This window comes from Corvus cornix, chromosome 1, assembly GCF_000738735.6.
Source record: "Corvus cornix cornix isolate S_Up_H32 chromosome 1, ASM73873v5, whole genome shotgun sequence".
NCBI classification, from domain to species: domain Eukaryota; kingdom Metazoa; phylum Chordata; class Aves; order Passeriformes; family Corvidae; genus Corvus; species Corvus cornix.
This window is the reverse complement of record NC_046332.1, coordinates 3924893-3952092: the sequence shown is the minus strand read 5'-3', so window position 1 is coordinate 3952092 and position 27200 is coordinate 3924893. Positions and strand designations below refer to the sequence as shown.

Here is a 27200-nt window from a genome sequence, read left to right as displayed (position 1 = left end):
TTGAAATAAACTATTATTATTAAATATAAAATTGTTGCAGCACTTGGGCATTGCAATTTAGTGCCTTCAACTTAAATCAGAAATTTACTGAAAATGCATGTCATGGACAAACTGTTAATGGTTATAAATAATGGTTTACTCTACAAAGAAAGAAACTATTATAGAAGCTGAAAGACCACACTGGTAAGTAAATTGTGGGGAAAAAAAATACAGTATTGATTAACCTTTCCCGTTCTCATTCAAACTCTAATTTAATTTTGTTCTCCTCATATTGTACAAGTTAGAGGAACATATCTTAAAAGATATGCATTGGCTGACTCATAGCTAATTCTGGTGTATGGGAAATGAAAGTAAATGCAACCAGGTTGATTTTTGCTGCCTTAAAAAATGACTGGCCATCCATATTTTCCAGCAGAAAAAGAACATATCTGTTAAAAAATTTATAAGCATAAAAAAAATTTCAAGAAATAAATCAAGATTGTTTCAAAAGCCACTTTTCTCCCATGAATACTGTAATCAGGCATATGTGCAAAGAAACATCAGCTACAAGCATTGTAACTGTACAGAGGTGACCAGCAGATGAAAATCTGTGATTACTAACTATCTTGCACAAAGACCTTGGCTCCAAACTCTTAATTCTGGCAGACCTGAGCAAGTCTGAGAACTGAGATGCAGAATTTCTGCCTTGTGGTTTTCTTTCCAATTGAAAATTCTTAATTTATATACACGCTGATATAAATATGTATACTCACATCATTAAACACACTGAATATTCATTGCATAATGCTGAATTCCTTTCAAAAATGTATTGTGTAAATGTATTGTTCAGAAGTGACTTAAAATAGAGAGCATGCATCTCGAGCTTTCTTAAAACTGTGATTTTTACTATCTACACATCACATTCAGTATAGATATTTACAGACCGTCCCTAGGCAGTTACCAACAAGTTGATATTGCTCTTCAAATTTTTCATGAAAATAGCATCAGCAGTGCTGATAACAGTGCAGTGTTTGGTGGAACTATCAATGCAGCTGCAGATACCCAGTAAACAAATGCCATAGATTTCTTATTTATTGTCATCTATGAAAATTTCTTTCTTCCATGTGGTCTTGAGCTCTGGAAATGTCTGATGGAAAGTTTGGTTACTGCTTCATAACTGTCTTTTATGTGACCTGCTAGTCCAATAATCAGCCATTAGAAAGTGCTGCTCCTTTAGATAGATTAGCTATTAACATAAACAATTTGGAAGGTGGTTCAAAGGGCTTCATCATGTCATTATCAAAAGAGAAGCCTTCTTGACTTTAAAGGTACAGAGGACAATCTTGTCTAGAGATTTGAGACTCGGGGGAAAAAAAGGAAACTTGACTTTTGATTAGGGTGAAAGTTGGATGCTATTGTGGGAATCAATTTAGGATGAGTGAACAGGGAACTCCTCTGCCACCCCAGTGAGGATCCTGAAACTCTACTGTCACCAGCCAAAAGGATTAATCCTAATAAACTGTCCTGGTAGTGTTACTGAGACACAGAACGACAGTCAGATGAGGCTCTTAACCACTTACACCATCTCCACAGTGATTATACTACTACATGCCATTAATTCATGGTGATACAGCCATGTTTATTCCTGGAAGAGACACTGAAATCCTTCCATGTGTTCCTCAATTCCCACAGCAGTGAGTAATAAGAGGTTGCTCTTTCTACAGACTATCTCCACGGAACTACAAATATGTCTGAGAAGCCACATGTACTAGAAATTGGCCTTATTTAGAAAAAAGAATCAGATAAAGGCAAGCACTTTCAAACACTGGCAAGATTTTACCATCAGATTAGGAAACATCACTTAGGATTTTACCATCAGATTAGAAAACATGACCTAGGATGTATCTGCCACTGGCTCACATAAAATAAGATGCATTAGACAACAGAATCCTGACAGATTTTCACTTTCAGACTGAAACTCTCAGCTGTCAACACTAGACAGACACTGAAAAATGAGCCAGGTGTTTAATACGGGCAGGTTAGGGTGTGTGCCCTCAGAGTGAAACCTCTTGCACCTCAGATTCTGCCAGCTGGTAGCAGGTCTTTGATGTCACAGAGACCAGAGTCACCCACAGACTGCAGGACTGAGAAAGGACAAGCCTTTCCAGGATGAAGTGGCAGAAGGAGAACTCCTCCATTGTAAACTTTCCACCGCTTGGGATATGTGTCATACTCCCACTCCTTGTGTAATGTTAAAACCCTCTCTGTTCTAAAGGAATAGAACATATGAATGCACACTGAGTGAATGCATACATGGACTGTTATTTGAAAACAGGAACTACTGTTTTAAGTTCTGTTTTGCTTAATTATTCATGATTTACTACTTTAATTATGCATGAAAAACCTCAAGTACTTCTGAATTTTCTTTAGGCAATGCAGACACTGTGGCATGCTAGGAAAGTTATATAGTGAGATGTCTCTTCCTTCCATTAGTCATAAGAGAAGCATAAATTACAATTCAGCATATAATTCTCTGCTTCTTCACACAAAGATTTAAAGTCGACTGAGCACAATTACTTTGTACTCAGCATATTTACTGCTGTATAAAACTTTCTCTATCCCATAAAGAAAAGGCATCCAGGCACTTTTCTGAACAACAGCATTGTAGAACATTTTTTGATGAGGCTTTTTGTGAAAACATGTTTTATCTTTCAGTTGTTTACAAATCACTTTAGCTGTGATTTGAGAAAGTACTTAATATGTGCTATGTTCCTCCTTGAGCAGGAACTTTGCTTAAGTGCTTTTCTGAGCAGAATCGTGTTTATCTATCCATTTATCTGAGTTTAAAGTAGGGATTATTCTGGTATCTCAAAACATTTTGAAACAAAGCTACTCAAGAGTAGCATACAGATCACTTCCCTCAGCTCTCCATCTGCAACACTTGTGGTTTTTAACACACCCTGCCCCATCCTGCTTTGCTACACTGGCTGGACAAGACACAGCACATGCTGTGATTGTACAGGACTATAAATAAATAGATTTTCTTTGCTAACCGGTCAACAGGCAGGCTGACTGGTCAGTCAGCTGGTGTTTTTAATACAGAAAGCAAACCTCACATAGTTCCACTCTGCTTTTCAACTTGCAGAGCTAACCAAGGGCTTGGTGATTCTAAGGAGTCATTCTTCAGAACTCTGTTGAATCCTTTTCACTGTTATCAAACTTGTGTTGGCTGAGGGGTTTCTTTATGGTGCCTGACAAAGTGACCACAGAAATTTTGTTTCCTTATGAAGCTGAGGGGAAAAAACCAAGCCTACGGATGTCAAATTGTATCAAATTAAAGGAAAAGGTAACAATATTACCAAGTGAATTTTACAAGACTTACTGATATAAAATAGTAATTATTTGTAGTATTTGGTCAGGTCTGGTAATGCTTTAGACATCAAATTACAGAGAATTTTGAGGGATGCAGTTTGCAAAGCCTTTTTAAACTGTTACTTTCCTTTAGACTGCTCCTTGTCGCTGTTAAAGCTGAGTACTGCACTTAGTCATGTTGGTACCTGTGACTGCACGAGGAGGCAGTTAAGATTTTAATATTAGTTGTGGTAGGGCTCTGTGCATAAAGATGAGTTTTAATCACTTTTGAATTAGTTCACTTCTCCTGTCAGTAAACATTCCCCCTCTTTGGTGCTCTCAGACTACCCACTTCACTAATGTGGCAGAATACAATTCTTCAGTTGCCGTGGATGCCCACAGAACTCTTCACCGGATTACTTTATTCAGCAAAATGCCGACAGCAACATTCTTCTCCAAAAAGAGAGAAAACCCCCTGAAGAACAAGCTAATAATTTTTCATGTTTAATGATGAATCTCTTGATTTCACACAAACCATCCAAAAGGAAAGACCACTAGAGGGAAGTAAATCCAATATGCTCAAAGAAAATAAAATGCCAGCTGCTTTAAATTATTGTAGCTAAGAGAATGGTCTGGATTTGCAACAGCTGAAGGTTTTGGTCTATATTCCTAACAAAGATAAGACAACTGAATATAACAATCTATATCTTTATAAAGAAGCCTTGCACTTCATGCAATATACATACCAAAACCATTAAAACAGTGTGTAGGAAAAGACTGCATATAAAAAGGTAGTATGAACATGGGATAAATATGTTGTGTAAGTATAATTTATTATACACCTATATCTTTCACATTACACACACATCAAATGCAAAAAATTTCATTTAAACCAGTATGTTTGGACTTCTGGTAAAGCAGTCATTGAAAAAAATTATATACTTTTGATTTGTTGGCATGTCATATGTTTAATCTTGGATCTTTGTTTTCTATGAATATGCGCACAAACCTGCAGCATCATGCAATAACTACTGTCCATTTCATCAGAATTAAGATTATAAGGAAAGACTGCAACAGTGAGTTTATAATAAAATCTCTGCACTGTTCCAAAGTTTTAATTCTACAGCTTACTTTTCTGAGGTTGGATACCCTAGCTTTTTCCATATCCGTTCTTATTTATGACTAAAAGTAACTCACAAAAAATGTTTATTGCTCTCTCAATACTTTCTATCAACAAAAAACTCCATGAATTTTCTTCCACGCTTCATACAACAGTGTATTTTTTTTTTCTTGTCCTTTTAAATATATAGTCACCATGCTTACCATTTTATACAATTACACAGTCTGTAAGCCTACAGAAATGGTTTTATCTTTATAACTACATTTTATAGATGACTTCATTTCATTTATTACAGTGCTTTCTCCTGCAAAGCTGTCTCTTTATATCCAGATAAACTGACAGATATTCTGAAAATCTGGTCTTAAATTCTCTGAAGCCCTTCCACTAGCATTTTTAGTAATGTAAGAATTATTAAAGGGAATGCAAACAGTCTAGAGTTTACTGTCAGTGTGTCAAAAATTATCAAAACATTGGTCTTTTCCCTGTTTTGAGTAAACTGCAGTGAAAATCTATATCCTTAAACCAGGGACAGACAACAACAAAAGACATTATTTTTTATAAGCCTACCACTTAAATACACATCACAAGCTGTGTTCACACAGCTGTTATCCACTTCAAAAATGAACTGTATTTCAGGTGACCTCCACCTGGGCGAGCTTGCATTTAATACCATGGAGCAACACATCTAAAAGGAAGTTTACATAAGGCAACTTTCTGGCACCTCACTTTTCCCCTTTAGTGAGAAAGGAAAAGGGAGATGCAGGTTTCCAACATGATACATTGCCTCAGTGCTTCAGGCAGTTCTCAGTGCAAGGCCTATATATCATTAGGCATCTTATATAATTAGCTCTTCTGTTACCATCATGGACAGTGAGTGAGTGGGTTTTGTGCTTCTCCCAATCCATTTTCATGAATATTATTAGTATTACCATCTCTGTCATTATCATCATCATCACCATCACAGCAAGCTGTTAATTTTTGTATGCCCAAAGGCAAACAAGTCATTACTTACTCATCAACAAAACTACTTGTCCCAGATACACAGGTAAGCAGATTTTTGCTAGGCTGTTCAGTGAAAGAACCCAGGGCCTCCCTACAAGTGGAACATAACAGGATCCTCCTGAACATTAGCACTTTTACTAAGCAGAAACAGATTATCAAATGTGTTCTACTCAAAACAGTAGTTCTTCCAGCTCAGTTCCTGTTCTGCATTAAACACTTCAGCTGCAGTTGCAATGTCACTGCACAGCAGGTGAAAAACATTTCTAGAACAAATGTCAGCAAGGGATGATTTTGAAATAACCTTCTTTTCTACAGTTACACAAGCCAGAAGAGAGCAGTGCTATATGGATTGCATCGCTGGTAACCTATGATGCTGTTTCCTGGCACAGTAAGTATTTCTAAAGAAGAAAAAGTTGCAGAAATAAACAAAAAATAGAGAGCTCTTTTAGTTTCCCACATTTCTCACAAAGATTCACCTTGGACATGAATTCAAACTGAAATGGGGGCAAGAAAAAACTCAAAACAATAGTGCAAAGTTTACAATTACAGGAATAAAAAAGAATCTATTAGGATAGCTCACCTGAGGAAAGGGCTCATACAGATGCTGAAGTATCTTACAGTGAGGCAGTACTGTATTAATGCTATGAAACACAGATAGTAAAGAAAGTGAGTTCACTTTCACTCTGCCTTTGAATTGTGTAATGGATAACCTGTGGTGTTCTACTCTTGCAAAACTGAAATTGCAAAAGCACCAGGCAGACTCCAGTCCTGATGAACCACTGACACAGCTGGTCTCAGATGGCAAAAGCTTGCACTTAATTTTAAACAGAAAGGTATGGGTGTGTGCCCTGTGTAATGGGGTCAAGGGCCAACTGCCAAAAGCATTTAATGCCCTCATCAGCAGAAGATGAAAGTCCTCTGGAAAGCCCTTAAAAACATTTAGCAATCTGCAAAACACCCTAACTGGCTGACCCAGACTTCCAGGAAACAAAGGATCCCCAGAGTGAGTGCACAGATGACAGGGAGACACAGAGACAGACACGCAGTGCTGGCACTTACCGTCCTGGTCTGTGGTGACTGTGATAGCTGTGAACTGCTTGGGGGAGAAGCTCAGCTCTGACACCCCGTTGGTGGCCTCTATCTCAAAGGTGTAGTTGACGTGCGACACGAAGTCGAGCACCGTCACGGAGGAGTTGATGAGCCCCGTGTGCCTGGGGATGAAGCGGATGCCTCCCCCACAGATCTCGCACTGGCTGGCGTCCGACCCGCACTTCTTACAGATGACGCTGTAGGTGAGGTCCTTTCTTCCTCCAGTGTCACTCGGGGGGCTCCACTCCAGCATCAGAGCTGTTTCATTGATGTTAAAAACCACATTCCTCGGGGCAGAAGGTGGCCCTGCAGAGAAGGAGGGGAAAGCCTGTTAAGCCACTGGTGTGTACTCTGGAGAAAAAAATTGCCTTAAGGCAATTATTTGCAACTAGAAGACGCAAGAGTTATGTTTCAATAACAGACTCAATGTAAAAATTAAAAGTTATCTAAATACAATCCTTGAAAAAATGCAGGAACATTGGTGACATCATAAGAAGCTGAATAATCTAAATAACTTAGAATTAATTTGGAAAGAATTTAAGGCAACACAAAAATGACCTGATAACACAAATTTTCAATAAATGGCTCTTGATGCTGTGGGACACTGGGGCAGAGCTCAAACCACAAAGTTTATATCCTTATTTTATGTCTAGTAATGTAGGCTTTTCTGAGACTTAAAATCTTTGACGTTCTATAAGAGACAAATTGATTAATAAATAAATAACAGCTTTGGAATAACAACAAGAGCTAACATTTTTTGTATTAGTTCTGCAGTGCCAGATATTTCTTTCTCTCCTTCACTGCTTATCACCAGGGATTTCTTTGCTGCTGTTCATTAACAGGGTTAGGTGGCAACAGGCCAAGACTATTAGGCACAAGAGACAGTTTACAAGTTTTCCTTCTTTCCCCCCTGGCATCTCATCAGCATCAGGATAACAGCGAAGACATCACCTTTGCAACTTAAAGGTCTAAAAGGATGACAACGAAGCAGGAGAAAAAGTCCTTCTTTAAGGCTGTGAGGAGGAATGCAAAGACAGTTGCAGCAGGCAGAGTGTGGGGAAGCTCTCACCCAACAAGCAGGTGGTAGAGCTGTCTGTGCACTGCCAGATGAACCACAAGTGACCCCTTTCCAATTTCCCACTCATCGCACAACAGTCAAGGAACGCCCAACAAGTTTTAAGCTGTTTGCTGACTTACTGTGTAGGATCACATGAAGATCACCTGAGGCTTGACATATACATATAAATATATAGAGTGATCTAGTGATCGTCTCCCTGTACTGAGCACTGGTGAGGCACCTTGAGTCTTATGCCCAGTTCTGGGCCCCTCACTTAAAGAAAGGCATTGAGGGGCTGGAGTGTGCCCAGAGAAGGGCAACAAAGCTGAGGAAGAGTCTGGAGCACAAGTCTGATGAGGAGTGGCTGAGGGAGCTGCGGGTGCTTAGCCTGGAGAGAAGGAGGCTCGGGGGGACCTTATCACTCTTCACAACTCCCTGAAAGGAGGGTGCAGCCAGGTGGGGGTCAGGCTCTTCTCCCAGGGAACAAGGGACGGACCAAGGGGAAACGGCCTCAAGCTGTGGCAGAGGAGGTTCAAGTTGGATATCAAGAATTTCTTCACAGAAAGGGTGGCCAGGCATTGGAATTTACTGTCCTCAGGGGTGGTGAAGTAAAATTCCCTGGAGGTGTTCAAGAAACAATGGGATGTGGCACTTAGTGCTGTGGTCTGGTTTACAAGGTGGTGATTGGTCAAAGGTTGGAGTGTGTGATCTTGGAGGTGTTTCCAGCATTGATGGTTCTACAATTCTATGATTCCATATCACATTCCACCCTTTAATGGAAGAACTTTACCACCTAATTATTTTTTAGATAGGAATTAATGAAGGGGTGAAGGAAAGGTAGAAATTGTTACAGGATATCTGAATAATCTTATCTCAATTTCTTGTTACATTATTCTTCTTCCACTTAACATGTTTCAACCAAATGCTTACAGATGTATGGTTCTCAAAACCAATTTGGACATAATCCCAAAATAAAAATTATGGTAAGAAACACAGACTTGGAAAAATGAGAGGCCTCATATGCCAGATGTTGATATATGTGAGATGACTGTGGTAAACTCAACTGCTGACCTCTGGGTTTTTTGGGCTGAGTGAGTTGAATAAGCATTATATTCTCAGCTCTCAATAAAATCACAGGGCTTCACCAATGGTTAGCAGAACTTGGAAAACTTTCAACTTGCTTTGCAGTTTTTGATGATTTATACAACCTGCCAATAGGACTTAAGAACAAACTTTTGATTGAGACACTTGTCGAACTTTGAGTGAGCCTTTCCTTACTTCAGAGTTTCTTAAGCAGACTGAAAGGCTACAAGGAACATTTACAAATGACACCAACTAACTTTTACACAGAGTGTAACATTCATAATTTTTAAGTGACGCCCTTTATTTACCTATGTGGCCTAAGTGTGGGTATAAAAGCTGGAATGCTTGTAAATAAAAAAGTTGGTATGGTGTGGGAGTGATAATGTGAACTAATAAACATTAAGCTTTTCTGTGAGCTGTAGTTCAGTTGCTTTTTCATTTCTGGTCTTTAGTTGTAACTTTTAATAACTGAGATTATGTTTTCATTATAATTAATTTTGCCCTTAAGTAAATGATGAGTTATCTGCTGAATTTCAAGCACTTGATAATTAAAATATATGGAAGCGTTACACTGCTTTGCAATTTTAGTGGATAAGTGTAAAATCTTTTGAATGGATGAGCATTTATTAATATATGTATCTATCCAGAGTTCACAGTTAATAGATCACCTAACTTCCCACAAAATCACTGTGAGGATGATGGTTCTAGCTACTCTGGAAAACAGTCCTGAGGTCAGAATAAGCTAAAACCAGCACACACTACTTCAGCTTCAGTTCTTATTATTTACGTTCAGAGAACAGGAATAATTATGTTTCCTCTAAAGCCATGCTGTGAAAATGAAATAATGACTGGGTCTTAACAAATTCCCACTGTTAAAACCATGGAGGAGTTTTAGGAATATGGAGGATGAGCCGTAATCGCACATCCATATGTGCATAACTTTAAGTGGATCAATAATCCTCTTGAAATAATTGGTAATAGTCATGCACTTAAAACTAAGCATCTGTGTAATTGCTTGAAACATTGGAGTCAATGTTTTAAAACTGTCTTAAATTTAATCTTACATAAACTATAGATATTATGACAATGTGTCACCACAGCTCACGCTTTTTTTGTACTGTTTCATCAATTTTGGCAGGCCAAAACAGGATTTTAATGAATCTGGGCAGTAGGAGAGTTTTGTCTGGCTTTGTGGATTTTAATTTTCGATCAGATTTTCCTTGTGCTATATTAAATGGCATCTACAGAAGAACCAATACAGTAAATAAAATACTCTTTTAAAAATACATATTTTTCACTTGTTCTAGAGAGTGAAGGTTCTTATAGTCATGATTTGGGACTTAATCCTCAATTGTAAGAGAAAACATGTATTACTGTGCATTCACATTTCAATGAAAAGGAAAACATTATCAATTATGTTAGAGGTGTCTTAAAGTATACGACTGTCCTCTTGAAAATGCAGGAAAAGCCCTCAAACACACTTCATGCTCAAGGCCCCTCATGCCAATTTGCATGAGGATTAAATAGCTTTTTAATTGCTGTTAAATTATGCCAGTTAAACTGTGATTTCATGCAAATATTAAGCTGTAATGACATGCAGTGAATCATTTACTCAGATTTAGAACTTGGAACAAAGAGAGACAATTAATTGTAATCCTCAGATTCAGCTAAATTATGTGTCACTGGGCTTTTATGAACGTGGCCTGATTGCTTTCTTATCATTTATATATTATACAAAGATTATTGGAAAAACCTGGCAGCAATAACCCTTCTGCAGACATTTGTATGCTCTTGGGGTTTTCCTTATATTGATATTTAAGGAAAACAAGTATAATGGTGAAAATAAGGGATCCTTTCCTCATGGCAAAATTCATGACGTCAAATTTTATGCAAAAGAATAAAATACAGTTCAGATGGATGAGCAGTACAAAAACATGCAGCTCTTCTGCTGAGATGGAACTCAGCCAGAGCGTGAGTAATGTCTTTTGCTTCATTTAAAAATTACAATGAGGAAGTATTGTGACTCTTTCCGCAGAGGAAACTGGCATGGATGTCTCATGGTGAAGCAGGTTTGCTCTGAAAGCAACAGAGCAGTCTGTGCCTCATGTAGTGCTTTGCACCTCATCTTGTTTTATGTATTCTCTTCCTCTGTGAAGGCAAAGTGCATTTTCCTGTGTATGGAAGGAAGAGGAACAAACCCAGCAGTGCAGAAGTCTGGTGAGGACGATGCAGTATTTCACACACTAGAAAGTGAAGACTGTCTGGAAAAAAACCTGTTGCTTTTCAAGTGTCCATTATACACTACTGGACTCTTGGAATTTTGTGTCATTTGACTACTGAAGTTGCAACAGAAGGGCAAAGATTAACCACCACCTTAGGATAGTCAGAATCAGCATCTGGCTGTGCCCCTTGAGTTCGTAATTGCTTTTTGATAACATATATGTGGCATAGATAAATAGTGTCACTTCATGTCACTACATTTTCCCCTTTTCACTTACTCTTTTTCTTTGAGGCAGGCAGGAAGATTAGAAGTCAGTGACTGCAAACCAATACCCCAAGTCTGAGCATAGGGATAAACTGCAAACAAGTGTATAAAAAAAAAAATATATATATATATATATACATGTCTGTTTATATATAAATAACAATAGAGGCAGTAAAGACTTCAAGTGTGTTGCCTGATTTTGCTGCTGAAATACGCTGTTGCCTCTTAAAAATAGAGGATACACTTTGTGGCACAGGTTACTAAACAGAGCACAAGTTTGTCAGGTTCAAATTGTTTAAGCATAACATTAAAAGAGAGATATTCAGACTCAGACAGCTCAGACAACCAATATAAGCCTGCCTGACCTTGAAAGATGGATCAATCCATCCAATTACTTTATAGTGGGAAATGTTAGACTTTATGTACAGAGTAATCAGACAGGGGATTAGATATGATGCTATTTGTTGCTCACTTTCTATGCAGGGAGATCAGTGACAGAGTACTTGCACATGGCACAGAAATACAATAAGGAGGAAGAGTAGCAGTAAGATTGATAAGCAGTGTACGTCAAATGAAAAGAGCCGAGGAGAAGGAGATTAACAATATATTCTAATGTAATTTTCATTCCTCTTATTGAAATTAGATTTCTATTATGGTGTTCCACAAAGTGAACACTCTCCTTTAATGAAATGCAGCTACATAAAGTAAAGATGGGAGCTGTACAATTTTGCAAAAACACACAGCACTTTCACAAAATTAACTGAAGTGGATTTGAAGCTCATCTTGAAAGAAGTGGATGCCTATCTTTTATCAAGGTGGGGTTTTTTTCCATAATGTTGCATCTGCAAGTTTCCCAGTACTGAGGAAGAGTTCTGGAGTGAGGAATACTGTCTAACCCCATAATGCCTAACCCTATACAGGCATAAAAAGAGAGAACACAATATCTAGCTATCTTAGGCAAATTAACTTGCAGGATGTGGGGAAGCAAATAAAATGGGCATCAATAAAGTCAGTCAAAATGTTTGAACATGACATTTGTAAGGGGAACCCAGTATTCATTCTGTGTTTCATTTAAGAATAATTCTCATTTCAAAAATCCCAAGAAAAATTTCTATTTCTTATGTCACGTCTCATATGTCAAGATACAAATTTGAAAATAAACATCGAAAATGCAGATCTGCCCCAAAGGTGGTTATGTAAAAATGGCATTTCATTTCTGCACAGCATTTTCTGTCTATTTTTCTGTCTATTTCCTCATTTTCTTAAAACTTTTCGACTCCTTTTATTATAGTAAAGCATGACAGTCTGGAAGGAACAGTCTAAATTCCACTCATATCTGTATCTTTGTTTATTAAATTTAAATTAGCCACATCTGCGCAGATTCACCAAAAGCAGTGAGGTTGTATTTATGACAGAAACATAATTTTAATAACTCAGAGACTAATTTGAAGGCAGTGGGGCTAAAGATATCACTTAGGGAATAATTTGGCCTGAAGACTCTTCATTACTGCTGATGTGCAAGATAAGAACACAGGCTGCCTGTCAAGAGCTTCAGTGTCATTTGCAGAGCTGACGATTAGTGAAATAATCATCATTGTAGGTGTAAGATGAACACATCTGCTGTGACAATCAATGAAGTCCTGATACCTTGCAGCCTAGGCTGAATGGGAGACAATGCATGGTGGCACTAAACCAAGAAACAAGAATGTGCTTCACTGTCTCCTTTATTTCTTCTTTCTCCCAAGTTGAGGTGAGATGAAGCACTGATACCCTGTTGTGGTTGGTTTTTTTCCTGCCTCGACTCACTCAGTTACTTTGGCTGACATCCTCAGCAGGAATGTGGAGGTCTGGCACCACGTTTTTCCTGACAGTTTTCAGCCAAAGCAGCTCTCTGCACTCAGATTTGTTGAGAAAGCAGCAGAGTGTTAAAGTAACTGCACTCTGATGCCATAGGGCTCTCATGCTCCTCCCTACCTTATCAACATACCAGGGTATCAGGGCTTAAAATTGTGCCCTGAAAGATAATTATGGACTCCATATAAAATTCCATGTATGGGTAATTTTTTCAAAGAACTCTCTCAGCAACAAAAAAATCAATGACTTGTAAGTAATACGGAGCTGCATCTGCATAATGTATGAGTGAAACCTTCTTCCTAAGCAAGAAAGTGTCAAGAATGCTTGGGATGTGCTGGTTCTTGGAGTAAGTTCTTGGAGCCTTTGCTTGAGGCATTGATTTGAGTGGAATTATTTGTAATCACCATTTTCCTGTGGGAAGCCTGAAAGGACGCTGTTTATTCCCTCATATACTTTGTGCACAATGCCAGGCCTGTGTGCCTTGCTCCAGAGTGAGCTGGGACAGGGGGGATATTCTCTGAACCCTGAGCTGCTGAGGTATCCAGAGGTTGGGACTCACCTTCCCCTCTGAAAACCCTCTGGTTAGATTAGACAATTTTCTGCCTTTGGGTCTGAGGGGTCCCACTTTTAGTGACCATCACACTCATGTAGCGGATGGACAATGTCTTCTTCTATGTAATGACCTCAGTGCCTATGACTTGTAAATCAACTTCAAATTATCAGGTATATTCCAAATTTTCCCAATCTAGTGTCATTGGAAAAACCAGCATGAGCAGAGGAAGTAGCTCAATACAGTCAGCTCACTTATTTTTATGTGATGCTGCATAAAACATCCCAAAACATGGATATGCACTGATAGTTATTGCAACAGCACCTTGGTTTTAAGGTTTTATCTCCTAAAGTCTTTAAGGAACTTTACTTAATACTTAATCTGTTAAAATACTGCATGAATTTAACATATTAGTGTTTTTAGAATTCTCTTAACTGTGGCACAAAAAGTACTAAGATTAAATTTTCTACCAAAAGAATTAACAAAGTGTTATACTGAAAAACTGGGTGTCTTAGATGATTTTGCAAAGTCTTTAATCACCTTTCATAAATAAGTGATTTTAATAGCCTACTAAGATATAATATTTCACCCACAGATTTTTAAATACTGCTGTTTGTTCCTAGTTTTGAGATTAAACAGATATAGTTGTTTTACAATCAATAAATTAATTCCAGTGAGTAATAAACCATGAATGAAAATCTATAAGAAATATTTCATTAAGTGGTAAGAAAACATATGCTATATATTCCTAGACATAAGACCACTGATCAAAGTAATAAAAATCTCTTCTCAGAATTTCTACCCCCATATTGCTGGACATCAGGTTTGCCTTAAGGATAAATTTAAGTTAGTCAAAAATCACAAAATTATGTATTCTAAAATTCATCCAAAATACCTAAGGAATTTTCATTATCACAGTCACATAAGAGGGAATAACTCTGTTAAAAGAAGGTGATGATGCAAGAGGTTTTAGTTATATCTCCTTCTGATTGGATGCATATTTTCTCCTTTATGATTTTCCTGTCTTTTTTGAACATTTAGTTTTTATTTGGTTGCGTGTGGATTATATTTGTTTTCTACTTTTCATTTAAATCTGAGGAGAGAGCAGAGCATATGATATCAGTTTTTTTCTTTACATAACTCCAGCTTTTTGAAATTTTTTGCACTAGCATATTTTCAAGGATATAAGATATATATTATTGGTAGTGAAAACACATTGTTACCCATATGACAGTGATTACTCTCCTCCTACTATATCTCAGAATTACAAGATAAAAAGTCACCAAACTAAGAAACATAGGTATGTTTAGGGTTACCTAGACTAGACAGAAATACGCTGTTTGAATTTTGATTTTGAAAATCTCTTTCGGTTAAGTTAAATGGAATTATTCACAAAATGTACAAAATCATAGGTTTTTTTTTTAAACACAAAACCAAATAAATTAGGCAACAGAATTGCAGACACTGGTAATGATCAGACTTACGGGTACATGCCATAGTTGGTGGGTCCTTCTCAGCTCTGAAATAACCCTTCTCACACTGACAGACAGAAGTTGCTTCTATGTGAGTCAAACTGTGTGGAGGGCACTCGGAGCACTTCACATTTCCAGCAAATGCTTTATAGAATCCAGGCCTGCAAGCTGCAAAATAAGAAGGTAAGTCTCATTAACAGAAGAAAATTTTGGTCATAAGCAACATCTGTTCCAAGCAGTTACAAGGGTGCCTATTTCATTTCCAATCTAGGTGTTTTGATGATAAAATTCTTGACAGTTTTTATTTTGGTATATGAACTTAAAAAAATCTGAAAAGCTGTTCTTGGTATATAATGGGGAATTGTTATGAGAGAGAACTTCCCAATTTATAGTCAGTCCTCAGTGCTGTTTGAAATTGTCTATAAAGAACTTCACTACTACCACTAAACGTTATCTTTTATGTACATGTGTTAACCAACAAGAACGAGATAATTTCTTATCTGCCAGAGCTGTTTATATGGCTTCCTTATTGAAGTAATGGATAAGTTGCATTACTTAATATATTTACCCCCACAATGTCTTGATGAGACAGGGATGACATCCCTAAATATTTATGGCTGGGTCTGACTTGCCTGCAGTGCCCCAAGAAACCTCTGACATCAGGGCCACAGCTGGTCCCTGTTGGCACGAGAGGTTGGGGATGAGGAAGGGATGAACTAAGAGATGAAGGAAGGAGATGCTGACACCCTCCATCACAACCTGCACAACCCTGAGGCTACTCCTGATTGTGTTAGGAAACAACCTGGATAGCAGCCAGCCTTGGGACAGGGAATGTTGGGATGCTCAGAGCTCATCACTTCCCCAGTTACTAGGAGCTGGGGTCCCTGCTGTTCTTAACCACAGCACAAGCTCACAAGCCTTTTTTTGCTGGCCTTTAAAGCAGAAACAAGTCATTAAAATAAATCTTATCCCAGATCTGCCAGGCATGCATTCTGAGATATTATTTTAAAATCATCCTCAGACCTCATCACACACATTTAAACAGAGATTTCTTTCTTTTCCTGCCAGCTACCACGTTTGCACATGCCAGCATGTGTCGCAGTTACCGTCTTCTGGCTTCCCCATATGAAAACATTAAAAATGAAAGAGCAACTCAGACATGCACAGATTTTACAGACTCCTCTTCCTCCTGACTCCTCCAGTGGTGCAATGGAAACCAGTGCTATAAATGTAATTTTGAGGTTCCACCTGGGTTTTTCTCAGTTTGACATATTCAAGACCATTTCCTTTACATTGCTCGAGGAACTATGTAGTATTTCCCTTTCTTGTAATAAGATACAAAAAAATGTAAAATGAGGTGTTTTTAAAAAGTACCTCAAAGTATGCATTTAATGGATTCAGTGTCAGTTCATACTGAGTTATTAAAGAGTATTAACTCATAGATAACATATACCCAGATCAGTTTTTCTTCTGATTACAAACGCTTTTCTTGATGTAAAAGCACTTTCAGTAGTAGCTGAATGAAAAGGAGTGGGATGACACTGAAAAAGATAACACTTGATTGCCTCTCAGAACCCAAGAGCCAATTCTTCAAATGCAATTTCAAGAGTTTAATTTTGAGCCAGCAATTTCAGCAGTTCTCCTCCTAGTGTGTTGATCTGACTTTGCTGAATAGACATTAGGGAGGTATCCTGCCCTGCTGTCACTGACTGGGAAAAAAAAAAAGGATTTCTGGTGTTAGAGACAAAAGAGGTGGGAACAGCAGGGATTTTCCCCTTGAAAGTAGGCTACTGGTCTGATGCAATTGTGATAATAGTGAGTGGCAATTTTCCACTGATTGGAAAGACAGCAGGTTTGGTGCAGGGAAGAACGCAGCACTGTAGAGACAGGCTGTAGGCACTGCCTCCTCTTAGCTTTGCTGGAAGGAAGGAAGGAAGGAAGGAAGGAGGGTAAGGCAAAACTGGGGGAAGCGTGTTATGCTTGGCTGCTCCTTTCTTATCTCATGCCCAAATTGTGCCCCGGTAAATATTAGATCCTTGCTTTATTTCATACATGACGTTCATGACTACAGAGCTGACAATTCCAGGTTACAGCTTCATTCAAAGCAAAATGTGAGCTCTTTAAAATCCTTATTACTTCTGAAATTCATGTCTGTCAGTTCTGAAATCATTCCTTCTTCTCTTCTGTCCCCCAAACAACAAACCACTTTGGATCAAAAGAAACACAGCATTCTCTTTCAAGAGCAATATTTTTTCTAAACTTCAAGCAGTTCACTATTTCAAAATAAAACTCAAGGAGAAGATGAATTTCCAATTAAAAGAAAAAAGCAAATGTTTTATTCTGAAATGGTATTCTCTATTGTATTTAAAGCAATTATGTTCTTGACAAGGTAACTCTCTTAAAGCACATTTATACTCATGGAAAAGGTGGGGGGAAAAATAATGGATTAAGGTAGATAATTTTACTTCTTTTGAAGTCAACTCAAGTACATCTATCCTATAAGTCAAGTATGTATCAAATTCTGTGGCAGAGAAGCTACAGGGATATCAGGGAAGTTTCTCCATGGAGAGGTTTACAAAGCCATTGACAACCCATTCCCCATCCAAATGCAGAATTCCACAGTCATGATTATTGATACTTGCAAATAAAAAACAGCCCTTCATCAACAAGATAAAGTGACATAAGCTGAAAGCCCTAAAATGATCACAAGCTTGAAACTCATCTCTCTGGGTAACAGAGCTGACTGCCAGCATTCCTGGTGAAAGGAAATAAACTGCTACTCTGTCAAAGTCAAGGAATATGCACCATGAATCTGAAATACAGCACTTCAGCTGCTGCGCATATCTAAGCTTAGACTCTGATAACAATTATTGTGCTTCAGTGGCAAAATTACCAAAATAATTGCTAAATTTACCATTTTCCACAGAATAACTGCAAATGATTTCTAACGATGACTACTCAGGAAAATATAAGGTCTGTTTTTATCTGTGTTACCACAGAGTATTTTTCTAACTTCCAAATCACTGGGTGACATCTTGTTTTCTCTAGTATTATCTACAGAAGTAACTTTGTGAGTTACTGATTATAAGAACTGTATGAAATCTGACTTTTGTGAAGTCTGGGGAAAGATAATACATTGTCTTAATGGTTCCGTAATTAGCTGGGTATCTGAATGAGCAATTCAAAGTTTTCTCCAACGAAATACGAGAGAGCATACAGAGAAGCACTGATAATTTAATTGGCTTCATAAAAGATAACACATCTATAAACGTGCTCCGTTACAGCTTCACCAGGATTTGACTGTGAGGTTTGGAAACTACAGAAGTTCTGTAATTAATATGATTTTCCTTATTTAATGTTGAACAGATGGCATTTCGTTTTCTTTGTTTGATCCATGGCCACCTGTGGGCCACCACCCTGGCCCAGCCCACCCCGCAGGGCCCAAGGTGGGGGGACAGGCTCTGCTGGTCCCCACAGAGGTGCCAGGCCCCGTGGTGTCCCCACAACCACAAACAATGTCTGGGTGTCTCTTATGGCAAGCGCAGAGAAAGCCAGACCTCGCTGAGATCCATCTGGGAAGCGGGACACATTCCCAGCCCTGGGGATGTGGCCAAAGGCTGCCCTTGGCTCAGGCTGGCGGGACATGGGGCCTGCTCTCCTGGCATTTTTTGGGCAGTGAGCTGGGAGAGTGTCACCTCGTGCTGGAAGGGACAGCATTTTCAAGGATCTTTTGAATTGCCCAGTCCAGTAAATAAGGCCAAGGCTCCGTCACTCCAAAACACAGCTGTGGGCTCTCTTGTGGAAGAGTCTTTACTGCTTGAGGTTTTTACAGCCATTAAGTTCTTCCCCAGCCTCAGGGTTGTGCAATGTATGGACACAAAACCCAGAAAATGCAAACACAGTGGTCATCTGACTGGTCATAAACCTTGTTCCTTTAAAAAAAAACAAAAGCAGCATTTTCACTGCTCTGTGGGAGCACATCATTGTCAAAGATCCCTGTTTCACAACATCTGAATTAACCTCTACAGTGTTAGTTGATGAGTCCAAACTTATGAACAACTTTTAGGCATGTCTGACACTGTTGGTCTGTGGGTGGGAAGGCATTTGTCATGAAAGTGGGTTTTTTATAGCTTGCTGGGAACTCATCAATCAAATTAAATCAAAGAAGACTGTTGTCATTTAGAATGAAGGGCAAATATCAGTAGCTGTGGAAGAGGTGTTTTAATCTTTCTGAATCATACAATTTGTTATGCGTTTCCACCTCATATATTTTTTTAACCTTGCTTACTGGATCCCACTAATGCCCTGTGAGACTCTTATCTTTCATATTTGTTATATTCTGAATGATTTCTATTTTAAAGTCCTCTTACACTTCTGCTATCTGATCACTTCATAAAAAAGGCAATCCAATAAGGCCTGTTCTATTCTACCACTGTGCACAAAGAAAGAACTATGATATTACTTTAACCAATTTATATTTTAGCAGAAGGGTCTAGAAAAGAAAAAAAAATGTATATAGAAAAGAACATGAAAAAAGAATGCAACTAAAGTTGGATGCTGTATATTGAAAAAGGCAGAATACAATCACAAAATCAAGATTAGGATACTACAGAATTAGGACAATAAAGCTATGAGGACAACTTTTGATTTTGAGTACTATCTGGTTAAATAATCTCAAATCGCTCTCACATGATTCTTGTTTTATTCAGGTCACGAATGGACTGTGAGTGGGGATTCACTTTGGGTCATGTTCAAACTGATAGCGAGACTGTGCAGGATGAGTTGCTAGAAACCTGAGGCCTTGTGAAGAATCCACTAGAGGAAGACCAGCCATCACAGACTATAAATTATCAAACATGCTGGTTAGTTCAAACCACAAAAATAAAAGGCATCATGTATCAAGAAAGCAAAGCTCTAGTTGGATTTAATTCCTACAGATAGAAAGGAGGGGACAGGTGACACCCCTAGGAAACTTAGTGACAGAATGACCCAACTTTGGGGGGACAATAGACTATTTTTCCTTTTTTCTTTGCAATAAATTTGATGGGCTATATTTCTGGGAGCTTTGGTATGCACTTAAATGCATCTGTGTTCATATGCTGCAGTCAATCTCTTCTCTTGCCAATATCTCTGCTAATATTTCTATTCTTAGACTTGGAGAACTGATAGGAGCATTACTCAAACCCTTGACTTTAGAGAAGAGCAAGGCAGACGAGACAACAAGAGGCAGGCATAAGGCTGCCTCTTCAAATATAACTACATAATGAAGATAGGTAAATGAAATTAAAAGTTCTTCCTCTTTGTGCTAATTCTGTTTCCCCCCCAGTGACTTATCTTCTGTCATTCCCACACTTCAATAGTCTGTTGAGGTTGTTTATGAAAATTATTAGAAGAAATGACAAAGGAGATAATTGCCACATATCAAACAGTATTTTCAGTTCACATCAGTGCATTTTTTCTCTGTATAAAACACTAGTTTCAATACAATAACTTGAACAATTATTCAGGTCACATACCAGGTTTTAAAAGAATCTGAGGTTTATTACAAAAATACATACAAACAAGATACTAATGATACTACTCTTATCACTGCCTGTCATACTAGATACAATCCAACAGCTCATCATAGAGCTGGGGGCTGTGCTACACAGCTCAGGTGAATCTTCTGCACAGACTCCTTTTTGTATGACCAAAAAAAACCCCCCAAAACCCTAACCTAAACAAAACAAAACCAAGCATCCTAAATACTGAACTAGAATCTAAGAATATGATTCTAAATGCATAGGTACTACTTAAAGAGATGGAAAATATTTTCAATCCTCATAAAACTGTTTTTCACTTAATTCTTAGAACTAGGTGAATTTTTTTTCTAGACTAATGTAGTAAATAAAATTTACTAATACAACAGGTAGATGGCATGCAAGGGTGTTCCAATGAATACAAAATTAGCAAATTAGTGTTCCAATAAATACAAGCAATGAATGCAAAATTAGCAAAACAATAAGCAGCTGAACTGAGGTTCATTTCATTGAAAATACCAAGCACTGAAACTACAGATAAAGACAACATCCATAAAAAACTCCCCTGTTCATATCACAGGCTACACAGCTGTAAAGAGGGGCTGCACCCTTTTCAAATTACCCCTTTAAAGTGTTTTATAAACTGTACTCATGAGTCAAAAGAGGTTTTATTAAAGAAAAAGTTGCTATATTGCAACTTACTGCAGTTTTGTGTGGTTTTAGTTCAGATACTCCTTCCTAAAGTCTCAAAGAAGTGCCAAGTGACAAAGCTGGCTGGAAGACTGAGGTACTTTATCAGTGATGGAAGAAGAGAGAAAAAAGCAACAGGATGCACCTTCACTGATTTGTGCTGCTGGTGGGGATCCCTGAGGTCCAATAAATTGGTTGACATGGGAACTACAAATACTCAATGCACTGCTCCACACCCAAATTAGTCTTTATTTCTGTTGCTATTTTATTGATAGACCCCATAAAAAAACCCCATAATAAGACAGATTTCATAAACCCTTGAAGGAGACAGTATAAATACTATTTTCTATGCTGCATAATGTTTAAAGGAGCATCACCGTGTTTTAGGAAGATGGTGAATGAAAGGAATCAGTCAGGCTAATTAGGGCACACAATAGAAATGGTAATTGAGGAACGTGGCAGCAGTGAAAAAGAAGGGAAGTAATTTCCTGCAATGTATCAGTGCATACTCCTGGGATCAGGAAAGTCTGCAGGAAAAGAATGGAAGGAAAAGATCATTACATCTCCAAGCAGCCATCTCCAGCACCTCCAGTAATCACCTTTAAACAGGAGAAATGTAACCCTGAGAACACTGCAGGGCAATGCAGGAGTTACTCACTGAGTCCTCAAATCTGCCCACAGTAGCTATGAAAACTCTTTATTTTGAAGTATAATAGTAATGCTTTACTTTATTGCTCTTTTTTTACTTTTTAGTCATTGTTCCATGGTTGAAATCAGCTGGAAGCACTTTTGGGGGGAAGGGATAAGGCAGCAGTGTGATAAGTTTCTCAACACTGTAGTGAATGCAGCAACAAGAAATATCATTTATTTTACAGAATATCATTTTACAGAAGGAATTTCTCTCTATCATTTCAGGAGGAATTAGTGTCCAGCTTGAAAGGCCATGAAACCTCTCTTTTCACAGACTCATTCGTGCTCCTATGTACAGCTAAAGACTGTCAGGAGACACTGCAAACAGGCATTAGACCATACCAAATACTTCTTTCTGCAAGAGAAAAAAAAATTGTCTGAATAGATCAGATCCATCTTGTGGCTAATTCCTTTTGCACGTTATCTATCTCCCTGTGTCTGTTGGTGAGAACAGTTACAGAATCATCATCTCCTGGTCTGAACATAACCAAATGCTAGAAAAATACCTCCCACTATTAGAAAGATTCAAAGACACATGTATCATTCAAAGATATATGTATCAAAGATTCCAGATATATGTATAACACATACAGTGCCTTCTTACCAGATACATCTAGAAAAATTACTGCTCTATGGAGACCAGTTTGTCAATCATATTATATCCTTATTATATATATCAAATGCTATCATATATGTGTTATTCTCCCTCTCTGTTCCTTCTATTGAGATCACAAACTATAGTTTCTGTCGTCCCTCTCCCCATTTTTACTTCTTCCTCCCCTTAGTATGGGAACCCTTTCTGTTTTCAGCTCTGTATATATGGTAAGTAGTTAGTCACGGATTTCTCTTTTTCCTGCGCAAGAACAGCCCCATGGAATCTGCAGATGCACTTTTCTCTATCCATAACAAATTAATCTGCTAGCCTGGGTTAATTAATTCCTATGATAGCCATTATTCAATTTGCTATGCATATGGGGTTATTTTGGAAGCAATTTTTTTCTGAGGCTGTTTCCACTTTTGACAAAGACCAAAACCTCCAGCCTGATAGCTGTTGCAATGATGTTTTGCTGACTGGTGTTATGTCAGACTGATTTTCTGCGTAAAAAAAGTAATTTACCAGAGCAGTTCTCAAATAATTAATGTCACTTGGCTTCATGCCTCTGACAACACTCAAGGTGAGCACTGAAATCCTACAAAAGCTCCCCCTGCCATGACTTACTACTTTATTACAAAACTGTGGAACAGCTTTCTAGAGAAGGCACGTCTTGAAGGAATGGAATATCATTACAGGTGGTTATTAACAATAAAAATCTGAAGAAAGCTGCAGTCTCTATGTACAAGGTTATAGTTTCCTGTTATGGCCTTATTATACCATTGCAGTTTTTAATGAGTTAAGATCTAAAACTAAATTTTTTTGGGTTCGCTGCTTTCACTACAGCAATTATTTTTATAATAGATCAGCTAAAGCTATGCAATTTTTTCTTCTCTGTGTAGCTGTCTCTTTTACATTAATATAATTAGCGAGAAGCAATAGCAATGAGAATACAATCTAACCCACTTTAAAAATCCTTTAAATAACCCAATATTTAAAAGGAGAGGCTTAAAATTATGCTTGCATTTTTAATTATGGTTACCAAGATTGCACATTCAGGTATATGTGAATGTGTGATTTATTTAAGGCCCTGCTTTATTTGCATGTACAAGTCAGGAGTTTGGGCACACAGTTATTACAGAAATTACAGAAATTACTGTAATCATGGGGAAAATTTAAATGCCCCAATTCAGACAGGTAATTGTAAAGTTGGGTAATTCATATACAAAAAATGCTGAAATGTTCCTATAAAATCAGGCATTTGGCCTTTGAAATAGAATCCTTTTGGATGTGTTTGCAGAAAAGCTCACAAGCCTGATTTTTAAACACACCAAACATGATTAGTGACTCCCAGACTATTTCAGTTGTGACTTGCCATTGAAAATAAAGTACTTATGCCTCTGTGAGACCCAAAAAACCATTTTCTTTTGTATCATCTCTGAATACCCACAAGCTCACAGGCAAATAATCTTGAGTATTAAAAATTATTTTCAACCCATCTTTGTGTCTTCTACATTACTGTACTAAATTTTATGTCATCTCATTCTACTCTATCATTGTTTTAAGGCATAGAGTAACACAATGTTGTACTTGTGAATAAAAATTCTGTGATCTATGTCAGCAACTAACACAGTATTCAAATACCAATTTTGCCATGGAACCAACACATAAAATTCTGTAATTAGTTCATTCAAGTTTTCCTTTTCCTTTCCCTCACATCCATGTAGAATCACTTGCAGTACTTAGCCCCAAATTATAGTAACTACAGAATTGTATTTACACTACAGGTGACACCAACATTCTTGTTTTGGTGGGTTTTTTTAATTTCATAAGCAAACATTGCCAACTTTTCCCAACCCATCACCACAATAACATTTAGATTTATGTGACTTTCAATGTATAGGCAATGTCTTGGTAACCCAAGGGAAAGCTCTGACTACTGTCTCAAATGTTCATCTACTGGCCTTCTAAGACAGGAATAAATCCTTTGATGATGCAAACCCAACCCCATTTTAATAAAGAAAAAATCATGAAGGTGTCCTTTAGCTGAACAGGTTTCTAATTTGTGTTTCACCAAAGTAGTTATGTGGGATAAATCTTCAATCCTTGTGTCTAGGATATTTCACATGATTGATGACAAGAATCAGAGTCAAGTATTTCTACTGAACACACTGATACTTCACAGGAATCTCACAGATATGAACCATGACTTTAATATCAGTTCTCAAATAAACAGGTTGATATGAAAAATGCTCCCTCCAATAAGACTTCCAGTATAGATAGAGAAATTTGAGCCTAACAACACAGGTAAATATTACTATAAAAACATAATAAATCTGCATAAAATCTGAATCTTTCCTAAAAGTGCTGAAGAAGTACCAGAGAGGCTTATTTCTAGTTTTCAACTACACTGGATGCACACTACAGTGTTAAGTACTTTCCAAATGAAGAAGATATCATTATCCCCATCCTAAAAAACCTTAAGCTTAGAGAGGTCAATGGGACTTATTCAAGATTTTCTAGCAGTTAATTATCCTGGCTACAGGTGCCAGGCCCTCACATGCCACAGGCCAGCTCTTCAAATGAGGAGCCAAACACCCCAAAACAGCACCTTTAGCTCATCCTACAACTGAATTTACTTTATTCTTTTTTTCCCAGTTTTCTTCACAGCCAGAAACAGACAACCAGACAGATATTTGACACGAAATAGACCCCTTAACTACAGATTGTTTAGCTCAAAAATGATTTTTTAAAGTTATTAGCATCACCCTAATAGGACTGTGTGAATATGGTATCCTGCTATTCTTAGTACGTAAATTCACATGACAGATTTCATTCTGAAAGAAAAATGTTTGAAGTTTTAAATATGCATATGTGTTTTTGGTAACATTTCAGGGCAGTCATACACTTTTAAAAATACTGGCAAGAAATTTTATATATAATTTCATATATTTAACGGATAATCAGACATATCTGGGATAATCCCTCCACCAAAATACAAATAAAACCCAAAATTGGGATTACACAGTCCAGAAAAATGACAACTACTGATGCTGCACTGCCATTCCTCAATCAGATTGTGAACTGAATTCTGGTAAAGTTTAGCTCCGTTTCAGCTTTTAAATACTCATTAAGAAGTGTGCAGGACAGTTTGCTTTGGAGTGGGTAAGTATCTGCTGTTCTAGCTGAGGTGTGGACACATGACAGGAAGCAAGAGAGCTCTGATCTATGGACTCTGGTTGTGTCCAAGTCTTACAGCAGTTAACATTACATCTATTTCACACCTGGGGGTGGCAGATTGCTTGTATGTGGTCAATTGTCACCTTTTTCCTTCACTTACATTCACGTTTCTCATACTGTGAGCAAAATGACTGCGAGACAAAGGTCAGGGGCTACAATTCTGACAGTAAATGAGACACTGCTGCCTTCGTTCAGTATTTGGAACTGTAGGATTCTGGGAGCTGTATTCATCTAAAGAGTAACAATGGACTCTACCATTTGGCATCTTTTTAATTTTACAAACTAATTTTTAACAGAAAACTCAAGAGAGGCAAAGAGCCACTCTGTTAAACTAAACCATGATAATGTAACTACACTTGACATGTACATTTTCAATTACTATAAAAAGCTGTATATCCACAGATGTTTAGTTTTAGAAAAAAAAGATAAATGGTATATAGATATAAAATTATATTTGTCACCCTTTTGGCATAGCATTTAGAGAGTATTTTAACTATAACTTAGATATTTTAATCGGACTGTATGGTCATTGGTAGCTATCACTGTGATTATCTATTCTCTTTTCCTGCATAAGAGATTTTTTTTTTTTGCTTAGAATCTTCCAGATCTATTTCAAATACAGTGACATCATGGATCACTTGATTTATTTGCTTCCTTACTGGTTGCAGTCTAAAAATTTGAAATTTTTCTTGTCTACCACCATGATCTTACTCTCCTCCCAAGCTGCTTTTCCTGGCCTTTCCTTCTGTATTATTATTCCAGAATCTGCCTTTTTCGATTTATTAATTCTGTTTTTATGAGTATTGGGACATAATATCGCACATATATTCTGTATTGATTTTTTTTAATGAATTCACAAAATTACATTAATTTTATTTGGAAATGAAAAATATTTCTAGAGACTCAGCCATATGAGGAGCAGCTGAGGGAGCTGGGGGTGTTCAGCCCAGAGAAAAGGAGGCTCAGGGGAGACCTTTTCACTCTATACAACCACCTGAGAGAAGATTGTAGCAAGATAGGGATCAGTCTCCCAGGTAAAAAGTGACAGGAAGATGAATTTGATAACTCGGAGATACCAAAAAACCAAAATGGAGACCTTTCCATTAGATGATGCTTAATGCCATTTATGTGGTGCAAGAACTTTTGTTATGAAATGTAACATTGCTTAAAACAGAAAGATTATCTTATATTACTAAGGATAGGAAATAGCAATCTTTTTGATCTGTAATTCTTACAATGATAAATGTTTTAGGGTTCAACAGAAGCAGAAGCTTCAGTTGAAAATGGAAATCAATATTAAATTAATACATCTCATCTCAGTTACAAATTTGCATGTATACATTTCAAATCTATCACAGCTGATAAAGAGGAGCCTGGCTGGCAGTCCAATTAAGAAAGGCACAGGACTGGAGGTACAGGTAATTTCA

The 27200-nt window shown here is 37.6% G+C and overlaps 1 protein-coding gene across 5 annotated transcripts in view; it reads right to left on the bottom strand.

The window, feature by feature from the left end:
- Positions 1-27200, bottom strand: part of LOC104689435 (ephrin type-A receptor 6) — a 388920-nt gene that overhangs the window by 192742 nt on the left and 168978 nt on the right. For all 5 annotated transcript variants that reach the window (XM_039556188.1, XM_039556175.1, XM_039556185.1 and 2 more), the window contains exons 4-5: positions 15055-15210; positions 6512-6847 (exon numbers count right to left, since the gene is read on the bottom strand). In XM_039556188.1, coding sequence (XP_039412122.1) covers positions 6512-6847; positions 15055-15210 — 492 coding nt within the window. The remainder of the gene's footprint in view (positions 1-6511; positions 6848-15054; positions 15211-27200) is intronic.